This window comes from Thermobia domestica, chromosome 1, assembly GCF_964235325.1.
Source record: "Thermobia domestica chromosome 1, izTheDome1.hap1.1, whole genome shotgun sequence".
In the NCBI taxonomy this organism is placed as follows: domain Eukaryota; kingdom Metazoa; phylum Arthropoda; class Insecta; order Zygentoma; family Lepismatidae; genus Thermobia; species Thermobia domestica.
This window is the reverse complement of record NC_137454.1, coordinates 120,553,445-120,579,946: the sequence shown is the minus strand read 5'-3', so window position 1 is coordinate 120,579,946 and position 26,502 is coordinate 120,553,445. Positions and strand designations below refer to the sequence as shown.

Genomic DNA, 26,502 nt, shown 5'->3' with positions numbered 1-26,502 from the left:
GGAGTTATTGTTGTTAATATATATTTTGATTTTTTTCTTTTTTTCTTTTTTCCCTGCTTGTTAACATTTCCCTGTGTAACATTGCACAATTATGCTGTATCTGGGAATTTGTTCAATAAATTAATAAATAAAATAAATAATAGTATTTAATAAATAAAAATACGAATTTATCATTAAATAAATTTTTATTTGTTCTTTTTTTGACTAGCTTATAAAATTTTAGACGGATAATACAAATACTTTTTCTTTTTGGTTTAGGACAAGTAGAAAATAAAAAAAATAATCCTAAACAATGTATCTTTACTCTATATAGGAACAAAAAAAATAATTAAGAATTATTGTAAAGCTGACAGTATGAAGGAGATAAGCTAAAACAAAACTTTTTTATTAGAATAAATTTACTTTTGTAGTCTTAACTTTTAAGTTAAAACCAGTTTCTTTTTTAATATGCCACATGGTGGCTACCTATTACTTTTGAGAATTTGTTTTCTCAAACTTCACGTTATGTCAGAATTTCTTAAAATATAACTTCTCATAGAACGTTTGTAAATATATAACTATTGGCTCATCTTTTTAATTTGTATTACATGTATATCTTCGTAATACAACATAATATACATGAAAATAAGAGAAAACATTTCTGCTTTGTTGAATCTAATAATCAAAATGTTGCTTATAATATGGCAAATACGCTAAAACTTAACTAACAAAGTGCATTAACAATATTAAACAAGATTTTGATTCGTAATAACGCATTCACGTTTTTTTCTTTTTCTTTCTTTCTTTCTTTTTCTTTTTTTTAAGTTAATCTACCATAAAAAGTTGAAAATCCGTTTCTTTAAGGCGTAATTAACAAGTACACATGCTTTAAAAATAAATTCTTACGAAAGCTGCATTTCGTAAAATCAGAAAGGAAATAGATGTATTAATATTACTAGCATATCCACTCTGTAAATACAATTCTTTGGTTTCACTTTACTTTATGTCTATTCAGTACTTTGGAAAGAATCGTTAAAAAAAATCCTTTTTTTTTAACTTGGTATATATTAATACAATATTTATTATATATATTCAATATGTCTATTAAATTATGAAATCATTTAACTATTGATAATTTTGTTCTTTTCAGATTTTTAGATGACACTTTTTTTAAATTGTCATAAAAATCATTTAAGGGGTTTAAGTACCTATAATCAATCATCTGCAACACATGATAAATGTGTAGATTTGGTAGAAATTGTTCTTTGCTTGTTATCGATATGAAGTAATTTATGTATGTACCCAAAAGAATTTAATTATTTTTCTTTTGCAATATTGTCCGTTGTTTTTCTGGATCTTAAACTATTGTATAGATATATTTGACTATAGAACTCAGATAGGATGCAAACATTAACTTTACCCATGCATATATACCCTGGAATTAAGTATTATTCGTTGCCATTCGTATATTATTTAAACTGAGCCCAGCCCAGCTCCAGATTCAAATTAATCTTTACTGTACTGAATATTCTACACTATTATTTGAATCAATATAGGTATTACTTAAACTAGAAAATGCTCCTGGCATCTCAATTTTGTTTCTTATATATTATATTACAAGAATAACTTTACCTTTATTCGATTATTCTGTGACACTGAAATAAAATAGATACGTTTCAATCAACTGCTAGTAAACATTTCACAGTGTTATGACACGCGGTAATATAAAGCGTACGTTTATTTTTTTAAAATAACAGTTACTGTTCATAATATATTACTAGATAACGAATATACAAAATTCGTTTATAGTATTCGAAGACTTATAAAACTTAATGTTTTAATATGCAGTATCGAGCAAAGACTGAATACATATGTGTTTACTTCCATTAACGACTTGGTAACAATTCAAAAATACAAATTGTACTGAAATTATATTACAGATTCAAATATAAATCTTCTTATAATAAAAAATATGTAATTACATTAAACAGTAAACTGTACTAAGAATCTCTTATTCGAAGTAAAATATGTATGTCTATAGTATGTTAAAACTAGCCAATGATATAGACACTGCATCTTCTGCTTCACTAATACAAAACGAATGTTACAAGATTGCACATATGTTTCCTATGTAACGTGTGAGCGCAATAGCCAAAATTATATCACAGAACTTGTAAAGTACTGTACGATGGTCACATTTTGGCATGTGTCCCAACAGACAGAACTTCCATTTTTACAAGACCATAACAATATTGTTAAACAATCAATAACAATTTGTCCGTCTATCAAGCATCATTGAAGATGCTATTAAGATGTACTACACTATAGGAATAATTCCTTTAGCGTAAAAACTTCAATATATTTTATTTAAATCTTTATTACACTTGTACTATTGTTATTGAAGTTTGCAGTGACTTTTACATACCAAGTGCGGAGAAACCAGTACTTTCTTTCCTTTTGTTAGTAAAATATTGCCTTATATTCACAGGCACCTATCACGGAAGGAAAATGAGGCTTTGCCAAAAATCATTCACTGATCAGGATTCTTGATGTTCTTCCACAGTTAATGGTAACTAACTCTTGCACAGCCCTTGCTTATCTTTAAAAGAATATCAGCGCATCCACGCCGCAATTCATTCTATTACTCGCATCTTCGGTGATAAGGAATCCTCAGCCATATACTAATTCATGTTCTGACGTAAAGACGTAACTGTTCTCACATTGCACGTTAATAAGCACTCTCTTCTTAACTAGACTTTCATATACAACTGCTTATACATATACAAAAGCTAGTAAAACAAAAAAGTTACGACATAATTCAGAAGGGAGTTATAATAAAGAAGATTAAAAAAAACGGTGATGCATTTCACACAATGTATGTTGCCTCCCAAATAAAGCATGTCTTCGTCCGTTTCAACAGCAGCTACTGAAGAGTTTCTCAACTATTGCTACTATTACTTGTTTGGCCACTTTGAGACTGGTAGATGGTCACAATATGTGTTTCTTTGTCACCAGGGCGTTTATTGGTATAGAGATCAATAGAACTGTACGGTGGGGGAAGGTCGTGAGCAACAACAGCGTCATAACTGGGTGGAAGTTCAGCGCTGGCCATCAGATGAAGTTGACTTCCCACACATGTTGAGCCCTGAAAAATAAAAATGCAAAACTCTTAAACTAAAAATTCATTCTAAAGTAGGCGCATTTATACAGAAAGTGTACAGGTTCTCAAATTAGTAATAATAATAATAATAATAATAATATAGTAAAAGGTTGGGTCGATGTGGCCCACAGATGAAGGCAACACTTTTCTTGACTACGGTACGTACATAAAGAAACGTTGAACTTCCAAATCCATCAACCAACTATGACACTCTAAGCGTCTTTTGTATTTAAGTCTTATTTTGTATTTATTATACTTGAGAAAAGTTAATCCTTGGAAAATAATTTTAATAATTATAAGAGACAAGATTGAGTACACACAATACTCCATTAAAATTTCGGAAGTGCAATATACCCTTGCACTTCTTTGTTTCTACACCCCTGGTAGGTGTAAAGTGTTACAGCACGGAGTGTATTATACTATTGGAAAATGTATTTTTCTTTCAATATGTTCAAGTACAAGCACAAGTCATTGAAAATATATTTATTTAAATATATTCTTTCGAGTATCATTGTCTAAATGTCGACAACAATTTCGAGAATCCTAGGCAGCTAAATTATTTGAAATCACAAGGATGGGGTTGAAGTTAATTTGGAAACGAGGGCAAAAAGGTGGAACGTAGAATCACCTTGCACCAATGATAAAATTACGATTTTTTTCTCTTTGCAGGTTGGTGCAAAATTTGTATTAAGCTTCTACAACGGTGTAAGAACATTTCATTCAATAACAAAGCTTCGAAAATAATATTTCAGCGATCATCTTGGTTATTTTAATCTTCAATTGTCTATTAATATGTATTCCAATGAACAAACAGGGGATATTTATTTTGTCAATATTTGTGTACGCAGGCTATTTCATGACAACTAGCGTCCTCAAAAGACAGTGTACAGATGCTCTACATTTTATCAAAACTGATTACCTTTGTGCTATTTTATTACATATTGTTGTCAAGCTTTCTCCTTCTGTAAGATCAGTTGTCTAAAACCCGAAACAGGAACTGTCACATTTTACAATTTATGCAAATGTACACGACAAACCATCTTAGTGACTTTATGTTTCAGCATTCTTTTAAGTTGAATTTTTAAAAAAGAGAGACATTTAGTACGGACATAAAAATGCTTACGCAATGGCGTTTTATGAATCTTGCACATGTTATATTCTGTGAACCGACTGCACCCACAATTCTAGTGTATGTATGTAGATATACATACGTATGTATACATTCTGTGACGGAAAGCAGAACACAAGAACATGTCCTGTGACTCTGACTGTGTAGGATAGAAAACATTAAATATCGTTGTCATATAGAAAAAAAAAAGTAGAAACACAATTGAATACCTGGAAACATTTCTACATGGAGACAACGTTTTTATTTTGTATACAGTAGTGCATTGTCCAATAAGACTGACTACCATTTTCCAGATAAATCACAGGCTGCTGTGAACTTGAAAAGGTCTTTTTCTCTTTATGAGTCAGAGAGAATATAAATTCGCACAAACATTATCAGTCAAATGTCTAACTACTTTTACAGTGAATTCCAAGTCAACGACATAGTATGTCTCTGAGTATGTGTGCGTTGGATACTGTCATGACTTTTTATTATGCCAAAGAAAGGTAGGGAGAATGAGAAATATTGTGTTGCTAATAATAATAATAAAGAAACATTCACTCGTCATGGATAGTGACTTTTGACACCATATGCTAAAAGCTTTCATTTTAAAGACTGTATAGTTTTCTTTCGCTTCTTAAGAAAGCAGAATTGGCCATTAACTCCCACATTTAACACTTTTCTCGTCAAGCTATTATCTATGAATGAGGATGTTATACGCATTTTCGAAACAACACGCAGAATACGAAGCAAAAACACGAAACAGCAATATTATATTCTCTTACTTTGTTCTATATACTGTTTAAATGGGGTAATTATGCCCTATAGTTAAGGGGAAGTTACTCTCAGGAAGTTAAAATAAATAAATGAATGAATAAAAATAGCGTTGTATAAGATAAATAAGTTAACAAAATAATGGTAGCAACATTGGGGTCGAATCTTTCCAATCTCCTTTAGTAGTGCTTTGAAAATTTCTGTATTTATATATCCATATATTCGAAAAACATATTCTTTCTTTCTTTCTTAACTTCAATTAAGATTTTATAAGATCAGGTGCAGACTTAGGTCCCAGTTACCTATATCATTAAGTTCTGCTACAGTAATACTTAATATAAAAGCTGATATGTCATATTTAGACAAAATTACTTGTACAGCAATTGGTTCCGTATCTTGAGGCAGAATTCTGTCAAATAGTCTTAAAATTATCCATAAATTTTGTTGACAACTTTAAGAGAAAAATAACGTTGATACATCACATATTGTGTCAAGATGGGAACAACATTCGGAACCAATTGATATACAAATGATTTTTGGTTAAATGTGACATATCAGCTGTTGTCTTGCAGCCACTGTAATAAACTGATTAAAGTAATGGATGATGAAGAAGAAAGGTGGCAGACGAATTTCGGCCCTCAACATATTTTTTGAACAGTTAAAGAAAATAATGGTTCAATTAACGAATAATTGTTTAAACAAATAATGAGCGACTGTTAAAATAATTCTTGAATAATAAATATTCGAAAAAATATGAGGAAATTAATAAGAACTATTATTTCGAAAATCTGAACACCTTAATTTTAACTACATTTTATTCTGAAATTACTATATTGTTTTTATTATTAGCTTTGAGTATAATTAAACTAGTCTTTTTCTAACGTAAATTAAACATAGGCCTATACATTTATTAGTAAAATGATGTAATACTGTTTTATCTTTTAATGTAATCGTCTGTCTTTTGTTTATGATTTATCATAAGGAAGCTTTTATAATCTGTGAACAGAAAAAAAAAGTGTTCTGTTTTCATGAGTAACTTCCCTGTACGTTTGAGAATTTTCACATCGCTAATAACTGCATGTATACATTAAGTTTTAATATAATAAGATTTGTGGACCGTTACATTTTGTTTAATATTTTTTTTCACTAGGTTACTGAAAGTTCAATCTTCTATGTTCCGTTATATATATATATATATATATATATATATATATATATATATATATATATATATATATATATATATGTGTGTGTGTGTGTGTGTGTGTGTGTGTGTGTTACGACACGGGAAATAAAAAAGGTATATTGTGTTTGCTACTTCAGTTAAACTTAAGCAATATTTCTTCTGTATTTTAAACTTCTGTTTCGTAGCAAGTTATCAACATACCCCGTGCTCTTATGGCGTAAGCATTTGCTTTGAATATTAGTTCTTGGGTGTTCAAACTACGATTTGAATACTAAAGCCTAGTAAACAGTTTACATTTCATTTACAGTATATTAAGTTATGCTCTTCATAATAATTTTTGCACACAAAAGACGTAAAAGCATTATCCTTAAATGTTTTATTGACGGTAATGCATGAAATATTCGTTGCAGATTTAACCTGTCGTATAAACTTGACGATGACAAAGGGAACAAAGGGGTATATGGAAAGAAACAGCCTCGTCGTTTACTGAAATCATTATTCACTTATCGTGTAGAAGTATAAGAATACTTTATTAAAAAAAAAGTTTCTTTGTTATAACGTTAATCTGATTATATTTTATTGTAAAGTTTAGATGCAAAATGTTTTGTGTGAAACTGAACTGAAACCTTTGCAAGTAAATTATCCATTACAGTAAATTAAATATAAACAAGTATTAGGGAATCCCTTTATATTGACTGCCTTTAATTCCGAAGAAACTAGCCCGTCTTACAGAATGATGTAATTATAAGTCAGTTCGAAGAGATTCTTTCAAGTTGTGGGGGAAAAAATCATATGTTTTTAAGATAAATATGAATGGTTTTGAGCCAATACTTCAAAACATTCCTTCCAATAGAGCTAAATTTAATGTAGCTAGATTTGAATTATTTTCTAGCGTAATCATTTAAAATGTTTTGTTTTTTACCAATATCGATGCTATATGAGACATGGTCCTACAATTTAACATGTTATCTCAAATAAATATATATTCCTGACTTTAAAACAAAATGTACGCTGTAGCTTTCTTAGATTCCTTATCAAGAGGTATAAGAAGAATAAAATAAACAACTCTATTGGCCTATGGAACCCTTAGGTTCAATGCCACGTTCACAAAAGCTCTCCATTGAGTTCTGTCCTTAGCCAACTGAATCCAATTTCTACTTTGTATTCCTATTTCTGCGACATCCATCTTAATATTATCCTCCCATCTGCGCCTAGGTCCTTCAATGGTCATTTTCCGATTAGATTTCCAATTAAAACTTTGAAAGTGTTCTACTTGCTTCCATTCTGGCTACATGACCTGCCAATCTGAGACTGCTAGACTTGATGATCCTAACAATGTTTAGTAAGCTGTATAAATGATATAGTTCCTCGTTATGAAGTTTCCCCATTCCCGTTTTCCTTGGGTCCTAATATTCGTCACAGAATTTTATTCTCAAATACTTTTCAGTTTGTGTTCTTCCCTCAGAGTAAGCGATCATGTTTCACAAACTTACAGCACAACAGGCATGATTATCGTTTTAAGAATAAAATAATTACTCCTTTCATATTTAGACCAGGAATCATATTTAAATTCAATAGTTGAAAACTTCAAATCATGGTAACTACTCTGATCAACTATAAACTTGAAAATACCTTCTTTCGAAACTCAGACAACTCAATAAGATACTGTTTCATATTATATATCCAAGATTAAGGGTTTCTACTAAGGTCACCTAAAATTTTTTGAATTTTAGTGAATAACTTAAAGACAGTAAAGAAAATTTTTAAAAAATGTGAAAAGTAAACTAGATACTGCCTACAAAACATTATTACATGAAGCCATAATTGTTTTCAAGACTTTCTATCTATATATATAAAAATGAGTCACTATGTGACTTAATAACTCTTGAACACCTGACCGATCTTGATCAAATTTTCAACATAGATGTGGTTCGGGCCTGGGAGTGATGTTATCATTACACTTTGATGGTACAACGTAGCGGAGGGGGAAGGGAGGTATATTTACAGGGTGTTTCAAAATAACACCGACAACGTTTGGGAGGCGATTCCTGACATTAAAATAAGACAAAATGTATAGACCAACCTGGGTGCACAAATGCTTCCTTTCGGAGTTATAGGCTGCCGAAACCATGAAAAAGTGAACTTTAAAGTTCTATAGCTCCAAAACTATCGGACCTATCGTACTCAGGTCAAGACTTCTTAGGAACTAATATGTACGCTATCCAAAAATACATGTTTCAGAATCCTAAGGTACTCATGCGACGATTTTTATAGAGGAAGTTTGGCTACGGGCATATAATTTGAAGTACTCACCAACTATCTCTACAAAAATTGTTGTGGAAGTACTGCAGGATTCTGAAACTTGGATATTTGGATAGGGCACATACTAGTTCCTAAGAGAAGTCTCGATCCGACTACGTTGTGTCCCGTAGTTTTGAAGCTTTGGACCTTTAAATTTCATTTTTTCATGTTTTCTGCAGCCTATAACTCCTAGGCACTCTGGTTGGTCTATATTTTTTGTCTTATCTTGGTGTCAGGAATCAAATCACCTCCCAAATGTTGTCGGTGTTGTTTTAAAACACCCTATATATATATATATATATATATATATATATATATATATATATATATATATATATGATGAGATGAACAGTGACACTTCCGATGCCATTTAAATCAAAATTCGTCCCCCATTAAGTACTTTACGTCCAAAATGAAACGTATTCTCCCCGTGCGAAGTAATGTATAAAATTGAGTGTCTAACAATTATGGCGTCATATACTGTACACCAAAATCTGCCCCGTAAGAAAGGCAAAGTACTTGGCCTACTCTGTACGCTTTAATATTCTTCATTGTCTTCAGTTATTTACCAAAATTCAAAAGAACTTTTCAGGAGTTTAGCGAATGGCCTAAAGTACACTGACTGTACTGTCTGACTGACTGTACACTTTAAAATGAATTAATACAAGCATCAGTACTGTTTTTTTCTTAGTAAGTAATCCTATCTACCTGTCCTGAATTGGGGCGTCGTCCTGAAGACAGTAGATCGTCTTGGTTGTTGAGTCGCCAAATGCAGATGCCCAATCGATGTATAACATAACAGCAGGCAAGCAAAGAGATGAAAAGTAATGCTAAGCCCAGACCAAGAACTTTCCATCTGGCTTCAGAGTCTCCCTTCCACATGTCAGCGAGGTTGCTTTCCAACATCAAACCAAGGACTACAAGCACTGGCACTGCTAACATCACGACAACAAGGTCTACGACGGGCTGTCGGAACAGCATTTGAGATCGATGGGCCATCTGCAAAATAACAAAATAAGCTTATATTAGTTATGAAATATTCGCACATAGATAAACTATTGAATAATATTGGACAATGTTATACTCAAGTTGTGACGTATACAAGGGGGGATTTAAGAGTTTTAATCCCCTTAAGCAAGGTAATGTGAATAAAATAATGAAGATACCATATGAAGATACGTAATCAAAAATCCTGAAACGATATTAACTTTGGAGATTGCACTCCCTTTGATGAAATTCTGCGTACGCTAGTGCTCCAATTATAAATAAAATAAAAAAAAATATTTTCAAAAAATAACGAAATAAAACAAATCATACTTAAAAGTAGAAAATGGTTTCTAAAAATTACTTTAAAAAACTTCTATTTACTTATGCATAAGTAAAAAAGAAAAACATGAGGAGCGCCCTCGCATACAATCACTTGATAAATTCTTCAAATCTGATGCAATAATATAATATAATGTTACCATTATAATATTCTTTTTTTATTATTGATATAAATTAAGGTGTATTTTCATATAACATTATATGCGTACTGAAGAACTTACTTATAAATTAACTTAATATGAGAGCGCTCCCCAATGCTTTTCCTTTTACAGACATGCACAAATTGATTTTTTAGAAGTAATTTTCTTGAAAATATAATTAGGCTATGCTTTATTTTTTTAAAGCACGATTTGTTTAATTTTGTTCCTTATTTTTTTTTAAATTATTTTACTTTATTTTCTACTTTGTAGCCATATTAAATATATTTTTATTATGTTTAAGTTTATTGTTTATTATGTTTACTTTTTTGTTAGGTTTTCACATTCAATCAGTTCTTAAAGTCTATCGACTTTTGCCATCTGAAACGTTAATTTAGGAAGATTCCCTGGATGTTATACCGTACATGTCAACTCCACACCATTTTGGTTGCATAACTAAATAGGATATATAATTAGGAGAGAAAATTATTAATAACAGATAGGTATAATGGAGCAAACATACAGAAATATATACAGGTAACAGTAGAGTATTGTATTGTCGCCCGGCTTACATCGCTCTGCAAATTCCATCATTGTTTGGCGTTGGGAAATGAGTTAAATCACAGTTGCAAGATTTGAGGACACGGTTGAATCATAAGTTAAATCACAGTTGCAAGATTTGAGAACACGGTTTAACCATTGTTAAGTTAAATCAAGGTTGCAAGATTTGAGGACACGTTTGAATCATTGTTAAGTTAAATCACAGTTACAAGATTTGAGGATTAATGAAAGGAAATGATAATGAAAAGAATTGGTGGTATGAGCATGTGAAAGAAACTGGAGAAGCCTAAGAAAACCCACAGATAGGGTTGCCTACAAGGCAAGACGAAATAATTGGTGCGTTCACTGCAAAATGAATCAAGTCCATTTTTTGGTCATTGTGTAAATATTTCATCTTTAAGATAGGGGGCGCGGTGACTCAGTGGTAGAGCGTTCACTTACGGTGCTTAGGGTCCCTGGTTCGATTCCAGCTCGCGCCGTGTAGACCTTGTGCTGGACAAACAGCATGCTCGTGGGTTTTCTTGGGATTCTCCCGTTTCTCCCCAATTTCTTCAATCCACCATTTCATTCATTTCTCATCATCACCGTCTCCTTTAGCCTAATCGGCATAAACGTGGGACGTAAAACTTAAAGATTTCATTCCATTTCATCTTTAAGATTCCTATCTGATGCTCCTTTTAGAGTGTAAAAACAAATGCATGTTCAGATATTGTAACTACGTAATTCTTAAATTTTTCATGTACTTAAGCACATCGAACAAATTTTAAGTATCTTGGCATTTGGACTTGATTCCCTTGTGCTCTGGATGCTCCAATTTTCGTGATGGGATATGACACAGAGAAAAGCTTTCCCAATAGAAACAGATACAATTTATGAGACGAGACATCAGATTTACGTCCAAGATAAGAAAGCTTCAACTCTTGTTGTCTCTTAGAAAACAGTAATTGACAGGCACGAAGTTATCCACCACAAACTCAGATGGCCTGCACTGAGAAAAATACGTTCTTCGGACAGCGGTATATTGTACAAATGTCCGGATCATCTTGCTTACTACAGAAATCAGTACAGAGCATACTTTATCCGTATGCCGCACACGCACTGCCCTTAGCTGTTGCATCATGCTGTTGCAGGATGTCTGACATCTAACAGTTTTCCGTATATCACATGCGTATACTTATGTTACATTCCTCAGCTATATGTTATATACGTCCATTTGTATGTGAGATCCTGACGGCTTATATTGTTTCATACGGAAAGTACGTATAGATGGAACACTTATACGGAAAGTATTATAAAACATGCATGTCTGTTGTACGTTAAATCCAAAACTACAGGAATCACGCATGTAACCTACATTTTCAAGTACGCCACCTACAATTCTTTTTCTCAGTGTGGAGTTGAAGTACGGACTCCTCGCACCAGAGGTAGAGAATAATGACGAAAGAACAAGAGAAAAATGAGGAAGTGGAGGAAATCGTGGTGAGATAACAGAACAATATTAGAAGTTGCTAAAAAAATTAGAAGACATTAATCTGGGAATTATTTTCCCTTACAAACTCATATTTAAGGTACCTGGTAGAAAATATTACGGAAGATAAAAAGTGATTAGATGAGAGACTTGTTTTAATGGACGATATAGAGACTTATTACTTTTATGCCAAAACTATCGAGCTGGCTGAGAAGCGTAACGCATGAACATTTCTCAACATTCAATCAGTGAAATGCTAGTGATTATAGAATAATTATGATTATGAGCAGATGCGACTCGTGAGGGAATTCACACTGGTAAATATTAAAGTGTTTTCTTTTTTGATAAACTAATTGTTGTATGCAATAATTAATACATTAGATAACTTTAATTCCCTTATCCTTAAACGATAAAATTTTAATTTTTACCAGTGTGATTTCCCTCATGAGTCGCCTCTGATGATAAGTATGGTTAAATCAATTCAGTTTCTTTGTATAAAATATACTGAGAATGAATCATATGTTTAATATGATATGATTAGCAAATTACTTACATTTTATTATTAATACAGCATTCATACTGAAATATAGGTCACATCAATTTAATTTAGTTGTACCGTTTTCTATTATCAAAGAAACTTTTGCTATGATAAAAAAAAAAAAAAAACATTTTGTTTCGTAAAATAAACACGAAAATGTGCTCACGCCGTAAACAGACTTTTGCTGTGACAACATTTCACTTGCAAACATTCTAAAGAGCTAAAAGGATTTATGTGTTTTCAGATGCGAAAACAGGCAAAAATATCTATTTATAAGCAGGAAGTAACTTAAGTATACTACAAGGATGAGGCAGTTTACCATGGATAATGTTATGGTAAAACTCAATGTTTGCGTAGGGAACATGTCGCACACCACAATGTCTTGTAGTTTTGCATTGACAGTATGGAGAGAAAAGTATATGCAGAGATATATAAACTTAATTTTTATGTATTAAAATTCTTGTAACTTGCTTTTTCACACTCTAATGAAGAAAGTGAAAATTTGTGAGTGATATAAAATTATTCCAGGAAGAGAAAAAATACATAAAGAAGGAAAGAACGACTTTCCTTAAACCGGAAATTGTTGTGACATACCAAACATCTAATTATTTAACTGGATTCAATTGTGCATAAAAACCTATAATGCTCCTCTTGAAAAATCAAAGAGAGAATTATTTTCTGTTATTGCTTAACATACAGTACACAAGTGCGCATCAATATGTCGCATATATATATATATATATATATATATATATATATATATATATATATATATATATATATATATATATATATATATATATATATATATATATATATATATATATATATATATATATATATATACAGGGTGTTAATAAACTATACCGACAAACTTTAAGAGGGAATTCCTCACATCAAAATAAGAGAAAAAGTTCATATAGATCTATGGCGAAAAGTCCATAGTTTCAGAGCTGGGTCTGTTCAAACCAGGGGCGGATCCAGGGGGGCGATCGGGGCGAGTGCCCCCCCAGAAGAGGAAACATATTATTTTATATATAAATAAAATATACAGATTATTTTTTGACGCTCTTAAAACTAGCTCTAAGTAGCAGTATTACAACCCACCGCTCCCCCAGAAGTCCGTCCTGGGTCCGCCCCTGGTTCAAACTCGCGAAAAAGTCAAATTTCAAGTCCTTATCAGCGTAAAGGAAGTCACGCACACGCAATCCAAAAATGCATATTTCATTAATGTTCAATGGATCTACAGATTATTCTTTGCAGGGTGAAATTCTCAAACATGCCATCAGCCGAATTTTGAGATATGCTCTGACTTTATGATTGGTCTAAAATAGGCAAACGATAAGCCTTGATTGCAGTGAACACGGAATCCGTTGGCGCGATATCGGAAGTGTTAAGGATCGTCAGCAGCACGATATCTCGTACCCGGAAAAACACATGGTGAGAAAAAACATATTATGACACTTGACAAAATACATGTCATCACATGTTATTCCGAGCACAAAGAAACATGGAGCTGCCGGTTCCTAACACTTGTGCTTCCTTCCGAAGCGTTGGATGTCCATTGTAGTCAGGATTCACCTCCTGCCTACTTTGGATCCTTCTTGAAATCAGAGTATATCTGAAAACTCTATTGAAAACATATCTAAGAATTACAGCTTATAGGGAATACCCTCTACACCTATTAACAATGGATGAAATATGCACTTTTGGATTGTCTATATGTGGCTTCCTTTACACTGATAAGAACCACTATCCACAGTTTTTGGAATTCGAAATAGGGCCTATTGAAATTTAGCTGTTTCGCGATTTCGGACAGCCCTAGCTCTGAAACTATGCACTTTTCGCCATAGGTCCATTTGAACTTTTTCTCTTATTTTGATGTGAGGAATCACCTTTTGCAGTTTGTCGGTATAGTTCATTAACACCCTATATATATACAGCCAGCTCTACCATAGGTGCAACGCGTGCATTTGTACGGGGCGACAAAATCTGTCATAACTACATAATTTAAAGTAAATATTTCTTGTTGGAAACATACTTCATGATGATGGTAGTTAAATTTACTAAGCTGATCTTTTATCTGAATACTACATTCATAAATCATATTTAGGTCATATTAGTTTAAGGTCACATGGACAGTGCTAAAGCAAATGGTCAAACAAATCCATGAATTGCTTGATTGTTTTCAAATACAAGAATTCTCGAAAAGTAGCGAATACCTGATTCATTTAATTAGTTATCACAGTTTTCATATGAAAACTAGTATTACCTTTGTCACAAACACGTTCCTTATCATAGAAGGTAGAAACAAGTTTGTAGTTTTAAAAATAATTAACAGATATTGTAGGAAAATAAAAAAATAAAGATAGAAGAGCTAGTTGCACTGGAATTGAAAACTGATTGAGATTGAAACTCGATATTAAATTATATAAAAAGAATTACTCTTCCCTCTGCATGTGTGTTAGCTTTATTTTTCGCTAACGTAAAATATTATTATTTAAAGAGACACAATGAGATTGCATATGTAGTATTTAGGCCTTTCTGAGTGCAAGTGCACTTTCCCTTTCTTTCGTTGCGGGTGGCAAAAAGCCTAGGGCCGGCCTTCACACACACACAAACATATATATATATATATATATATATATATATATATATATATATATATATATATATATATATATATATATATATATATATATATATGGTGCATCTTTTGTACGTGTTGTGAGTGTTGATATTATGAACCCTTGGTAAGCTTTTTCATTTTTCTGGCTCTCTGTCAATGGGACATCTTATTTGAGAGTTACATAGATACTATCTCATAAACTAAAAAGAAAAGTTTATTAGCACACAAATATTCCCAGCGGTTCAGTTTGCCAAGGTTATTTTAGTTGTAACAACGGTTTATCCATGTTGTTTTAGCCTTCAAGAGTATTCGTTTCTTCAGCAGAAATCTTCTTCCAATCTTACCACTTACACGGGGACAACAAAAAGATAACGTCTTTCAGCAAAGCATTGTCCTCGTTTTCATATGATGTTTTGCACATAATACTGTATTTCTTGACAGTACTGTATTTCTTGACAGTACTGTATTTCTTGACAGTTTCTTATTTTTCTACAGATTTATTATGTGAATTTCATTAATTAGTTTCCCTTCCGTTATTTTCTGTAGTACGTTTAGGCTACTAAATTAGCAGAAATATTAGTAATGTTGCCAGAGGTTAGCTGGCGTTACCGTGAGGTATAAAATTAACTTTTAAACTGTTGAAATTAATATCAAAAGAAAAAAAAGTGTAACAAGCAATTGACTCTCTCGATGATTCCTATATAAGTTTGAAGTAGATAGCACATACATTTACTTAGTTAAACACTATCCTATTTATTATTATTATTATTATTATTATTATTATTATTATTATTATTATTATTATTATTATTATTATTATTATTATTATTATTATTATTGTTGTTGTTGTTGTATTTAATTTCCTTTAGATATTACTAGTTGCCTAGTTGAAGTTGGATTAACATTGAAAAATAAAGTCACGTTAGAAATAAAAGAAAAAATGAAATGAAATCTTTAAATTCTACGCCCTATAATTATGCCGGCTAGGCAATAGGAGACGGGGATGATGAGAGATGAATGAAATGGTGGAATGAAGAAAGTGGGAAGAAACGGGAGAATCCTGAGAAAAAACACGTACACGGTGTTTGTCCACCACAAAGCGCACTTGGCGTGAGTTGGGATCGAACCAAGGACCCCATGTACGAAAAAGTGAACGCTCTACCACTGAGCCACCACGGTCCCGGAAATAAAAGAAATGGGACTGACTGGAGACAGAGAGCATATTTAGCCATTTATTTAGGTAGAATTTTCCAGAGTAAATTCAAATTTTGGATTAATTCACTTCGTGTGGCCTACAGTTACAATTTTAAGGGCTTCAAATAAAAATGCAATAAAACGATATCATAAAAATCTGGTGTATGGGGTCCCTCGTTCGATCCCAGCTTGCACCAAGTGGATTTTGTGGTGGATAAACACCGTGTTCATGGGTTTTCTCGGGGTTCTCTCGTTTTCTCCCACTTTCTTCATTTCACCATTGCATTCATTTCTCATCATCACCGTCTCCTTTAGCGTAGCCGGCATAATCGTGGGACATACAACTGAAATGTTTCATTTCTTCATAAAAATTTTGACATTTTTGCAACCGACTTCTACTGTTTACTCAAAGCGCAGAAATATTCTGTTATGCGTTGCGAACAATTAGTCACCAAATGTAATGCAACAAGGAAACAGTGGTATGTAGAGAATCGTATATAGTTGTAAATTAGAAAGAAAGGAAAAAGTAGAATCACATTCTAATGACCAGATTTCCTTGTATCTTCATGCAAATCCTAATATGGTATAAATAATCGTGATTGGTCCTGCGGAAAATAAATCGGAAAAGATACTCTACTATCATACTCTAAGAATAGAAAAAGAATATGTTTCACACACGAAGGAAAACAGGCATACCACGCACTGTGTGCGTTCGCTTATGAAAAGTCAAGGATGTTGAAGATGAGGTCATCTGGTCACTTATTTTCCGTTTAAATATTACATCTTTAATATTCACAGATAAATCCAGAAATTTCCTGTTGAAAACTGTGGGATTCATTGAGATATTTAGCACGTACATTTCTATTTTATCTCAGCTGACCTTTTGACACTATGTGATAATATCCACTTTGTTTATTGGTCATGGCAAAAAAAGACTCAGATACTGATCCGACCTCACGGCTCAGAAAGATGACAGCAAGAGAATGTTATCATCACAGTGTATCCACCATTTGATGGGGCTACGGTGGAAGCCTTGGAAGCTTAGCTTTTAACCATTTTTCTCAGAGCTATTTACTTATTTATTAACAAAGTTTAGGACAAAAGGTGCTAATGCGACATTTCATATAAAAAACATTAATATTGAAAGAGGAAATGATTTCCTCGGCCAGCATACTACAGTATATATGTAACGGTACTACCTTATCATTTGCTTTATAGGACTGAAGAAAAACTCTCGAAAAATCTATGGGATTCGAATGTAGAATTTTCTAATTACGAGGCAAGAACCATTTCTAGTTATAGTGTCAGAACATAGAATATAATGTTAAACCCAGGGCACGAAGAAAATCAATTTTGTAAAACAAACTATTGAGTACAATGGTTGGAGAAGGAACATAAGGCTACAAATTAATTCCATTCATAGTATATTTAAAGTATTTTGCATGGTTTTTCTCACAGTACACCACTCTGATATAATCGAATTTTCCTTTTCTACAGAAGATTATAGGGAAATTTTAAGCTAATTCACTCCATTATTATTTTTAGAAGAACATATTATTCTTGTTCATTTTAAAAGTATGTACAGTAATGTTCGAGAAAACTTCAACATGCTATTAATTCGAACTTTTTTATTCGCATCTGTAGATGACATACTGCAATGACATACCTGGCAAGAAGTAGTTCAAAACTAATGTCATGTGCCTTTATTTGTTACATTTTCTTCGAATAAGAGCAGAGACTATCGGAATTATTTATTATTTTTTTTTAAGCATAACTATACAATTTTAAAGTTGCAATTATAATGATAGAATTTGAAGTATGCCAAATCTTTTAACAGAGAGGTCTGTTAGTGCATCAGATGTATGTGAGATGGATTTTGAAACTTTACACTTTATGTTGTAATTTTACTGTTTGGAATTTCACAATGAACACATTAATACCCTTAAAAGCTCTTTAATAACTTAATACACAAATATTTCAAATGCGAAATAAAAATTCAAGAGATGTTATGGAGATTTCCAGAAAATTCTAAACATTGTTTCACTGTACGATGGATGAAAGACATTAGATTGCAAGTAATTTTTAATGTATCATATTAACAACAATTTCTTACTATTTACAAAAACAAGACAAAATAATGATACAATTATAATTGTAATTTATTATTTTCTTACGTATCTGCTCATGACAGTGGAAAAGTTATGTGTTAATCAATGTGATACAATGTATAATTTAATTACGCATAAACTAATGTGACATTGTTATAAATCAAACTATGAATACTAATATCACCGTCATGTATTATCACAAAACAATTAATTTAATACGAATGTAAAGGGAAAAAAAGGTAACTTGATTTACGGTCAATGTGACCAGAATTTTCACTTGCGAAAACGGGACGCATACGAATCGGTTACGGGGAAGGGGGATATCTCACTTTCAGATTGCATTTTGGGACTCAGCGGTGTTCTCAATTTACAAAATACACAAATAAGAGTGATAACACACCGTTTCTAACTTAACGTGTACCACACAACAAATAACGGTTCCCGATTGCAAGTTCTACCCAACAATTCTTTTAACTAGTTGAACACTCAGAATTCCCACTTGAACCACGAATACTCAATTCCCATTTGAAAATTCAGAAGTTCTAGACACGGCTCAACCTTGGCAACGAGTGTTGGTACGGAAGAGAGCAGAATTTCCATTTACTATTTATATTTTGAATAATAATTACGGGACACCTAGGTCATTTTTACTTAAAAACGGGACATTTAGGCGTCCCGTTCGAGAATCAGAAAAAACGGGACAACGGTTAGAGAGAAGGGACTGTCCCGGCTAAAACGGGACGTCTGGTCACCTTGTTTACGGTCCAAATCTATATAAAGTAAAGGGTGGATTCAAGGAGGCGATCGGAACGATCGCATTCCCAGAAGAAGAAACTTTCTCATTTTATATATAAATAAAACCCATTCCAGTTTGGAATTTTGATTCTATGTGTACATTTAAAACATTTAAATGAAATATAAGTTATGTATGTATAATTATGGAATTGTGCGCTTGAAGACACACATTTTAGATAATTTCTCCAAACGTACTGGCCACTATCCTCAATGGTTTTTGGCGTACATTAAGAGTTTGACTCACGTGTGATACCAATGTCCATATTTAGAAACGCGCTAGTGAAATTAGGGAGATTTATATCGAAGAAACCAGGCAGGACTTTGCTCCTAAGGGTTGTCCAAACACATTAGGAGAAATCAAGGTAAGAGGGAATTATTCTCTGTGTTTATGTTCTGGACGCTATGTTCTCCAAAGTTTAGTACTTCTTAGGTTCTAGGATGCGTCTTCTTCTAAATTTTAGTACTTAGTATGTTCTACAAATTTCAGAACTTCTTATGTTCTACAGAGATGTATTCTCCAAATTTTAAAACTCCCCATTTATGAATGAAGCAGTGGAATGAAGAAAGTGGGAGAAAACCCACGCACACGGTGTTTGTCCACCACAAAACTCACTTGGTGCTAGCTGGAATCAAACCAAGGACCTTGTGCGCCAGAGGTGAGCACTCTACCACTGAGCCACCACGGCTCCCAAGTACACATTCGAACTTTATAAAGTATCTAACTTATGGTTCTGGACATATGATTTCGGCCAATTTCTTTATACGTAATTATTGTACAGATTTCGACTGAAAGTTCTATGTAATATTGTCTACGAGACGAGTCGAGAAATAACGTTTTCTCGTCTCGATTCTCGGAAAGCTTTTTCCACCTCGTCTCATTTTGTAAATTTACGTAAAAATTTATGTCCTGATTTTTTCCCTTAATTCCATCTAGAAGTTATCAGGATCTCCTTCCGCGTCACGAGAAGTCCTCGAAAGGTTTAAGCCATATATTTATTATTGGAGCATATTATGTAATGCTTTGTATACCTTAGAAAGTTGATTAATACTTTTCATTAGTTTGTGCAGACACTTTATCAATTTATAGTTTTATATTATAACACTAAATAGTGTTATAACACGTAAATAGTGTTTGAGATCTAAGACTTGGCTGAAATTGGGTTATCCACGAGACTCGAGAAATTTTTCGTATCATCTTGAAAAACGAGACGAGAATTATAATGTTTCGAGTCTCGTCTCGAATTTGAAAATGTAGTTCTTATCTCGACTCTCGTCTCGTGGTCAATACTAGTTCTACAACAAATATCGCTTACGAATATCTAATCAGATCATTGGTATTTCCCAAATACTTTGGATTAGACATTATTACATGTGGCTTGCAAGTGTGGCGGAAGCAGACAGATACAATGCAAACAGTGGAAAAATTATTCACAACTATTTCCACTCACAAAAGAAATGAAACATGTTTAACACATAATTGGAATCTAATACGCTGATGAATTTAGACACTAATGTTAAAGAAACTTGTTTTTCTTTCTTACATCAGAGACGACAAAGAATTGAAACGTACGAAGTAAAAATAACAATGAGTTTTGTTTTAATCAGATTAAGGTGATAAGTCTTATGCCCAAAACTTGTAACATTGAATAAAATCCTACCTGCGATTTTGGCATCATTTTGGCAAATCCTTCCTAAGTTCTTAAAATGATGAATACACTGTTTAGTTGAACGGTAAAACAAAGAATTCAACATTGGATAAATTCGATGGAAATAACCTTCCACTAACGGAGTCGCCTTTGTTTTTAGTACGAGCTTCTACTTCAACAAACCGTCTGCTCTTCAGGATACGAACAAACTGAGTGAATAAAATATATTTTTGTTATTCGATTCCAAGGAAATGCTTTTTTTTTTTTTTTTTTTTTTTTTACTATTTGTTCTCGGTTCGCTAGATAAAAGAGCGCCAAACTTATTGATAACAGCAACTCTAAAGTTGAAACAAACAAGTTTAGGTTAGAGTTTTGTTTTAATAGATGGTAGATAACTGCAGTACCCTTGGACCTCGAAGATATACGTAATTCTAGCCGTCTTTTCTAAAGAATCAGGATTTTCCTCTTATCACGCGACATTAGAGGAACCTATCGCCATAGCATGCACGTAAGTGGCTTGCAAGTGTGTCGGAAGGAGACAAGACAATGCAAACAGTGGAAAAATTATTCACAGCTACTTCCACTCACAAAAGAAGTGAAACATGTTTAACACATAATTGGAATCTAATACGCTGATGAAGTTAGACACCAATGTTAAAGAAACTTGTTTTTCTTTCTTTCTTTAAATAGCTAATTTGATAAAACAAAACTATAGAACTTGTATCCAAATCAAAATAGAAGGTCACATAGAACGCTTTACATAAGAATATATTGCTGACATCAATGACACATTCAGTTTACGTAAAATCAATATATTATCAAGATGCATTTTAATGTTTTAAAATATCCAAGCTATTTCGAAGAAGTGACGATTTTTACTTTGTCTTTTTGTGAGTTTATATAAAGGTAACCAAGGAAGTTCTGTCGCTTTTTCACCCACCACCTTCGAACATCGATATATCACCTAAGATGTACATTTAAGATCAAAAATAGTCCTTACCAGAATCGACGACCTTCTGCCAACGTTCTGGAAGGCTATGGATGCCATTGTGGTAGAACTTGGTGGGCCGTGAAGCGAAGAAGGTATCAAGTGTATTATGCACCTCTACTAGGGATTTGAACTGGCGTCCTCTAAAGGTGATTGTCCAAGGAATTGAGCAGGTGATAATCGAACGGTGCAATGCTGTTTCCCATCCAAGGCGTAGAAGGGTCTCGGGTCATCCAAGCCACGTGGGGCTTAGCGTTGTCCTGTAACAGGAGGACCCCTTTGAGATTCAGAGTTTTAAGTTTTTCTTGAACACAACTCAACTGTTGACAGTACACAGATGCATTGGTGCTCTGACCAGCTGGTAGCAGTTTCCGATGCACGATGCCGTGAGCAGTCCACCAAAGACACAGAAGGACCTTCTTCTGGTGCAGTGCTGGTTTCGGCTGTTTTGGAACCGGTTCATGGGATGCTAACCAATGATGACGGCGCGGTGGAGCTTTGTACAGGACCCACTTCTCATTACATGTCAACTATCCAGAAATGGCTCCTTCCTCACACGAGGCAGTAAAGAAACACAGGTGTCTGCTCGGTGTCGTCCTACTTGCGACAGTCTTATGTGCGACAAGAACTGTCAACTGTCCCATGAGCGACCGATTCGATCTTTTAACTAGGCTATGAGTCACTGATTCGTTCATACTAAGATAATGGAAAAATATAAGGTTCCATCTTCTTTAACTTGTTTAACGATAATATTTAGAACCTAACAAAAGTACTATGAAAAATTTACGTTTCTAGAGATCTCATTTCTTCCAGCCGCTCATCAAGCTATAAGGGATCATATCAGATTGCTATACGACAAGCTTTTGTGTATATTTTTCTAAGTCAAAACAAGGGGAGGAAGGCTAATTAAGCAATTAGTTTACGTTTTTCTACCTTACAACAAGGGGAAAGGTAATTTAAAGAGTTTGTTTACCTTTTGGATTGTTTAGAGTGCACTGCATTGTAATTGGTGGGATTGGTTGGGAGTAGCCAGTCAGATGTAAGGGATCTCAAAAGCTGCCTTCTATTATTGTAACGTTTTTCTCAATTTACTCATAACGTCTTAGGAAATCTAAAAAGTAGATAGTTGGCAAAATTGTTACGCGTTAAAGTTTTCCAAAATAAAATATATTGCTTTGCTTAGTGTATAATTAATTTTAAATTAAATTATGTACAGAAAGCAGAGCTTTTGAAGAAAGGGGCTATTACAATTGGATTTTCAATAATTAATTACATACATTACTTTTCATGGAAATATACCTGTCTCGTTAAGTTATTTGATATGTTTTATGTCAAATCTAACTCAAAATTAAGATAAGTTTTATTTGCACTCACAGTAGAGGGAAAATATATTTGACGAACAGTATTACTGGTACGAACATGTTTCATAGCAAGGTTGTTCGGAAGCTAATAACGCCAGATGCAAATATATCTTATGAGAGGGAATCATATCATCTTCCATCATCTCAATGGAAATGAATCGGTCGCTCCTAGGACAGGTAACAGTTCCTGTCGCTAATAGGACTGTCGCTCCTAGGACCAATTCGTCTGCTCGCGTTGCCTTCTGGCCCGGAGTCAAATCATGTGGGACCCATTGACCCAACTTGTAGTGCTTCCCATTTCCAAAGTGATGAAGGTGCTGCCGAATGGTTTCTTCACTCACACTGAATTGTAATCCCAGTGAATCACATGTTTGGACACTCACTGTTCGCCTCAATTTCTGCCTGAAGATCTTCATTTTGTACATGTATTGGTCTTCCGGCACGCGGTGCTTCCTCGAGTGTTTCATCCTCGTCCTTAAACTTGTTAAACCACCACTGCACTGTCCGCGTAGTCACAACACACTCACCAAAGGCCTCGCATGTCTTCCACCCCGCTGCAGCGGTGTTTGACCCCAGTTCGAATTTGTACAGAATACACACTCTTATGAGAGTCCGTGGAGGTCCTATTTTTACTCTGTCCTTAGGGACATTCACGGTGCAAATGAAGTGACACAATCAGGTATTATGTTGGATATACTTACACCAACAACTGACCTTCGCTCTATCTCCATTCGCATTCAACTCACGGTGTAAGAGTCAATTGAACACAGACCTTCACAAAAAGCGACAGAACTTTCTTGGTTACCTTTATAGTATTTCATGCTGTAAAAGTTTCATTTGATTGATTAATGTATATTACACATTCTAGCGTAGGAGTATTACTTTTTAGTTTTGTCTACATAAATAAACTGTATCACTTTCATCCGGTGGTAACCATTAGCAGAACTAGCGGGGAACCAGGGAGGCCAACTACCCTACCCCCAACGAGCCATGCTGGTCACCCCCAAAGCCTTTTACCGGACAAAAATAATAAGTTCATTTAACACAAAACCCTTGTAATGGCATTTGCATTCGACACATTTATGTCGTGTCTACTATGTTCATACACCGATTTTTTTTTTATGACCTTGGTGACTAGATGTACGAGTAGCCTAAAAGTCGATGAACCATTGTGATAGTACAGATGCCTCTCAAATTGGGCTACATACGTTTTTCATTTGAATAACTTCACTAAACATTTTAACAATTTATTTTATTAGGTGTATTGTTTCAAGTAATTATCATTCTTGATGAAATACATTTTTATTATCTAGTTTATATGTATGATAAGAGTTTTATTATTATTATTATTATTATTATTATTATTATTATTATTATTATTATTATTATTATTATTATTATTATTATTATTATTATTATTATTATTATTATTTGTCAATGTTAAGCTGTTTGTTGTTAGTTAGATTGCCAACTGACCGGTCTTGTCTACCAGTAAATCGGTATTTCCGTTAGGCTCAACTATACATTTCAAGGTTTAAAATACAATTTTTCTTCATCTGTTTTGAAAATTATGAGTGAATGCCGGTTATTTTAACTGAGTTTTATCTGAATAAAAGCGAATCCAGAATTCAATAGTGGCAACTTCGTCAGTCCTTTCAATGATTACATACTATCCAACTAAATTTTTTGGATGCTTGGGGTCCCATGACACGGCACCCTGTGCCATAAACATAGCACTCTATTCGATACGCCTTTAGAAAATTTTCCATCTTACTTTTTATATTGTGATTGTTGTAAACCACGGAAACTTCAATAAGGGAACTAACATAAATTTTGACTTTTTATGTAAGAGATGTAGTTTTTTTTAACGTATTGTAACTCAGTGAATAAAAATTTGTACTTACTACTCATCTTTGAGATGTTGTATTTGATAAATGTGATATTTCTACTACAAAATTAATCTGTTATTGCTGTCCCTCAAGTCCGTATACGAGACCTCTGTTCACGTATCGTTGACTCGCTCCTCTTCTGTTTATTATTATTATTATTATTATTATTATTATTATTATTATTATTATTATTATTATTATTAATATTATTATTATTATTATTATTATTATTATTATTATTAATTTTGAGTCTTAGGGAAAGATAGTTATATTTCTTCGATTCAGCCACGTTTACATGTCACTGTTTGCTTTCTCAGTTAAAAAAAAGTTTTGTGTATAAAAATATTATATGTGTGTATTTCTGTTTCTTTGCTAGGAAAGGCATTATGATACAACACCAGTAAACAACAGCGATTTACCATAAAATTGAAAATTAAAAGATTTTACAATTTAGTTTAAATATAACAATGGTTAGATATTAACCCATGACTAATGTTTAACATGTTACAATATTAAATTATAATATGGTTTTCCATATAAATTTATTTTATGATCCTATAAAATGTACGAGTAAATTGAGAAGGACGTAGTTACGTTTACAAATATACTCACTTTCGCTCCGTATTGCACGAGTAAATTGTGTGTAAAACTGTAATAGAAAAATTATGAGTTTTCATAATTACTTTGTAGAATAGATTTGTAAGTAGTAATTTAATGCCAACAGAACATATCAAATATATAATTTAAAACAGATTTCTGATGTAATACATACAGTAAACTTGTGTTTTTTTAACAAATAGAGGGGAAAATGGAAATAAAAGCATCAATGAACGAAATCAATCTAGAAGGAATCCCATGCGAAAGATCATAGAAGTAGAGCACTGGCGTCTCTGGCATGTAAAATTTGGGGGGGACATCAAAGAAACTGATTTAAATGGTACTACCTAGCCCAAACTGTTTATTATCTTTGATTCCATGTGTTACCTTTCTGCTTACCTTCATGGACCCTCTGGGGTATATCAGGAACTCTGTTACTTATTATGTTGCAAATAAATAAAATAATTATTACTTATATGTTGTTCTGTCGTTAGTAAATAAATTAAATTAGAATAAAATATTGAATATTTTGTACTCCAAAATATTGGGGGGACGCGTCTCCCTCGTCTCCCCCGCCAGAGACGCCCATGAAGGAGAGTGAGAAAGAACTACTAAAGAATTGGAAGAGATGACAATATGGGCGGGGAAAGGGGGCTCAGAAGGTAATACAAACATTATTATAACAAGGTCTTCTAAAAGGTTTTTCCAATTTTCAGAACTAAAGGGCCATAACTTGGTGATCCCCATAACTTTATCG

General features: G+C 33.1%; 1 protein-coding gene across 3 annotated transcripts in view; it reads right to left on the bottom strand.

The window, feature by feature from the left end:
• Positions 1 to 1,732: 1,732 nt before the first annotated feature.
• The window catches only part of LOC145688450 (uncharacterized), a 63,613-nt gene continuing 38,843 nt past the window's right edge, over positions 1,733 to 26,502 (bottom strand). For 2 of the 3 annotated variants that reach the window (XM_081762710.1, XM_081762690.1), the window contains exons 2-3: positions 9,217 to 9,507; positions 1,733 to 3,124 (exon numbers count right to left, since the gene is read on the bottom strand). In XM_081762710.1, the coding sequence (XP_081618836.1) occupies positions 2,918 to 3,124; positions 9,217 to 9,507 (498 nt within the window). In that variant the 3' untranslated portion in view covers positions 1,733 to 2,917. Of the gene's footprint in view, positions 3,125 to 9,216; positions 9,508 to 20,922; positions 21,130 to 26,502 lie in introns of those variants that run through there. The other variant, XM_081762700.1, reaches the window with a different exon arrangement.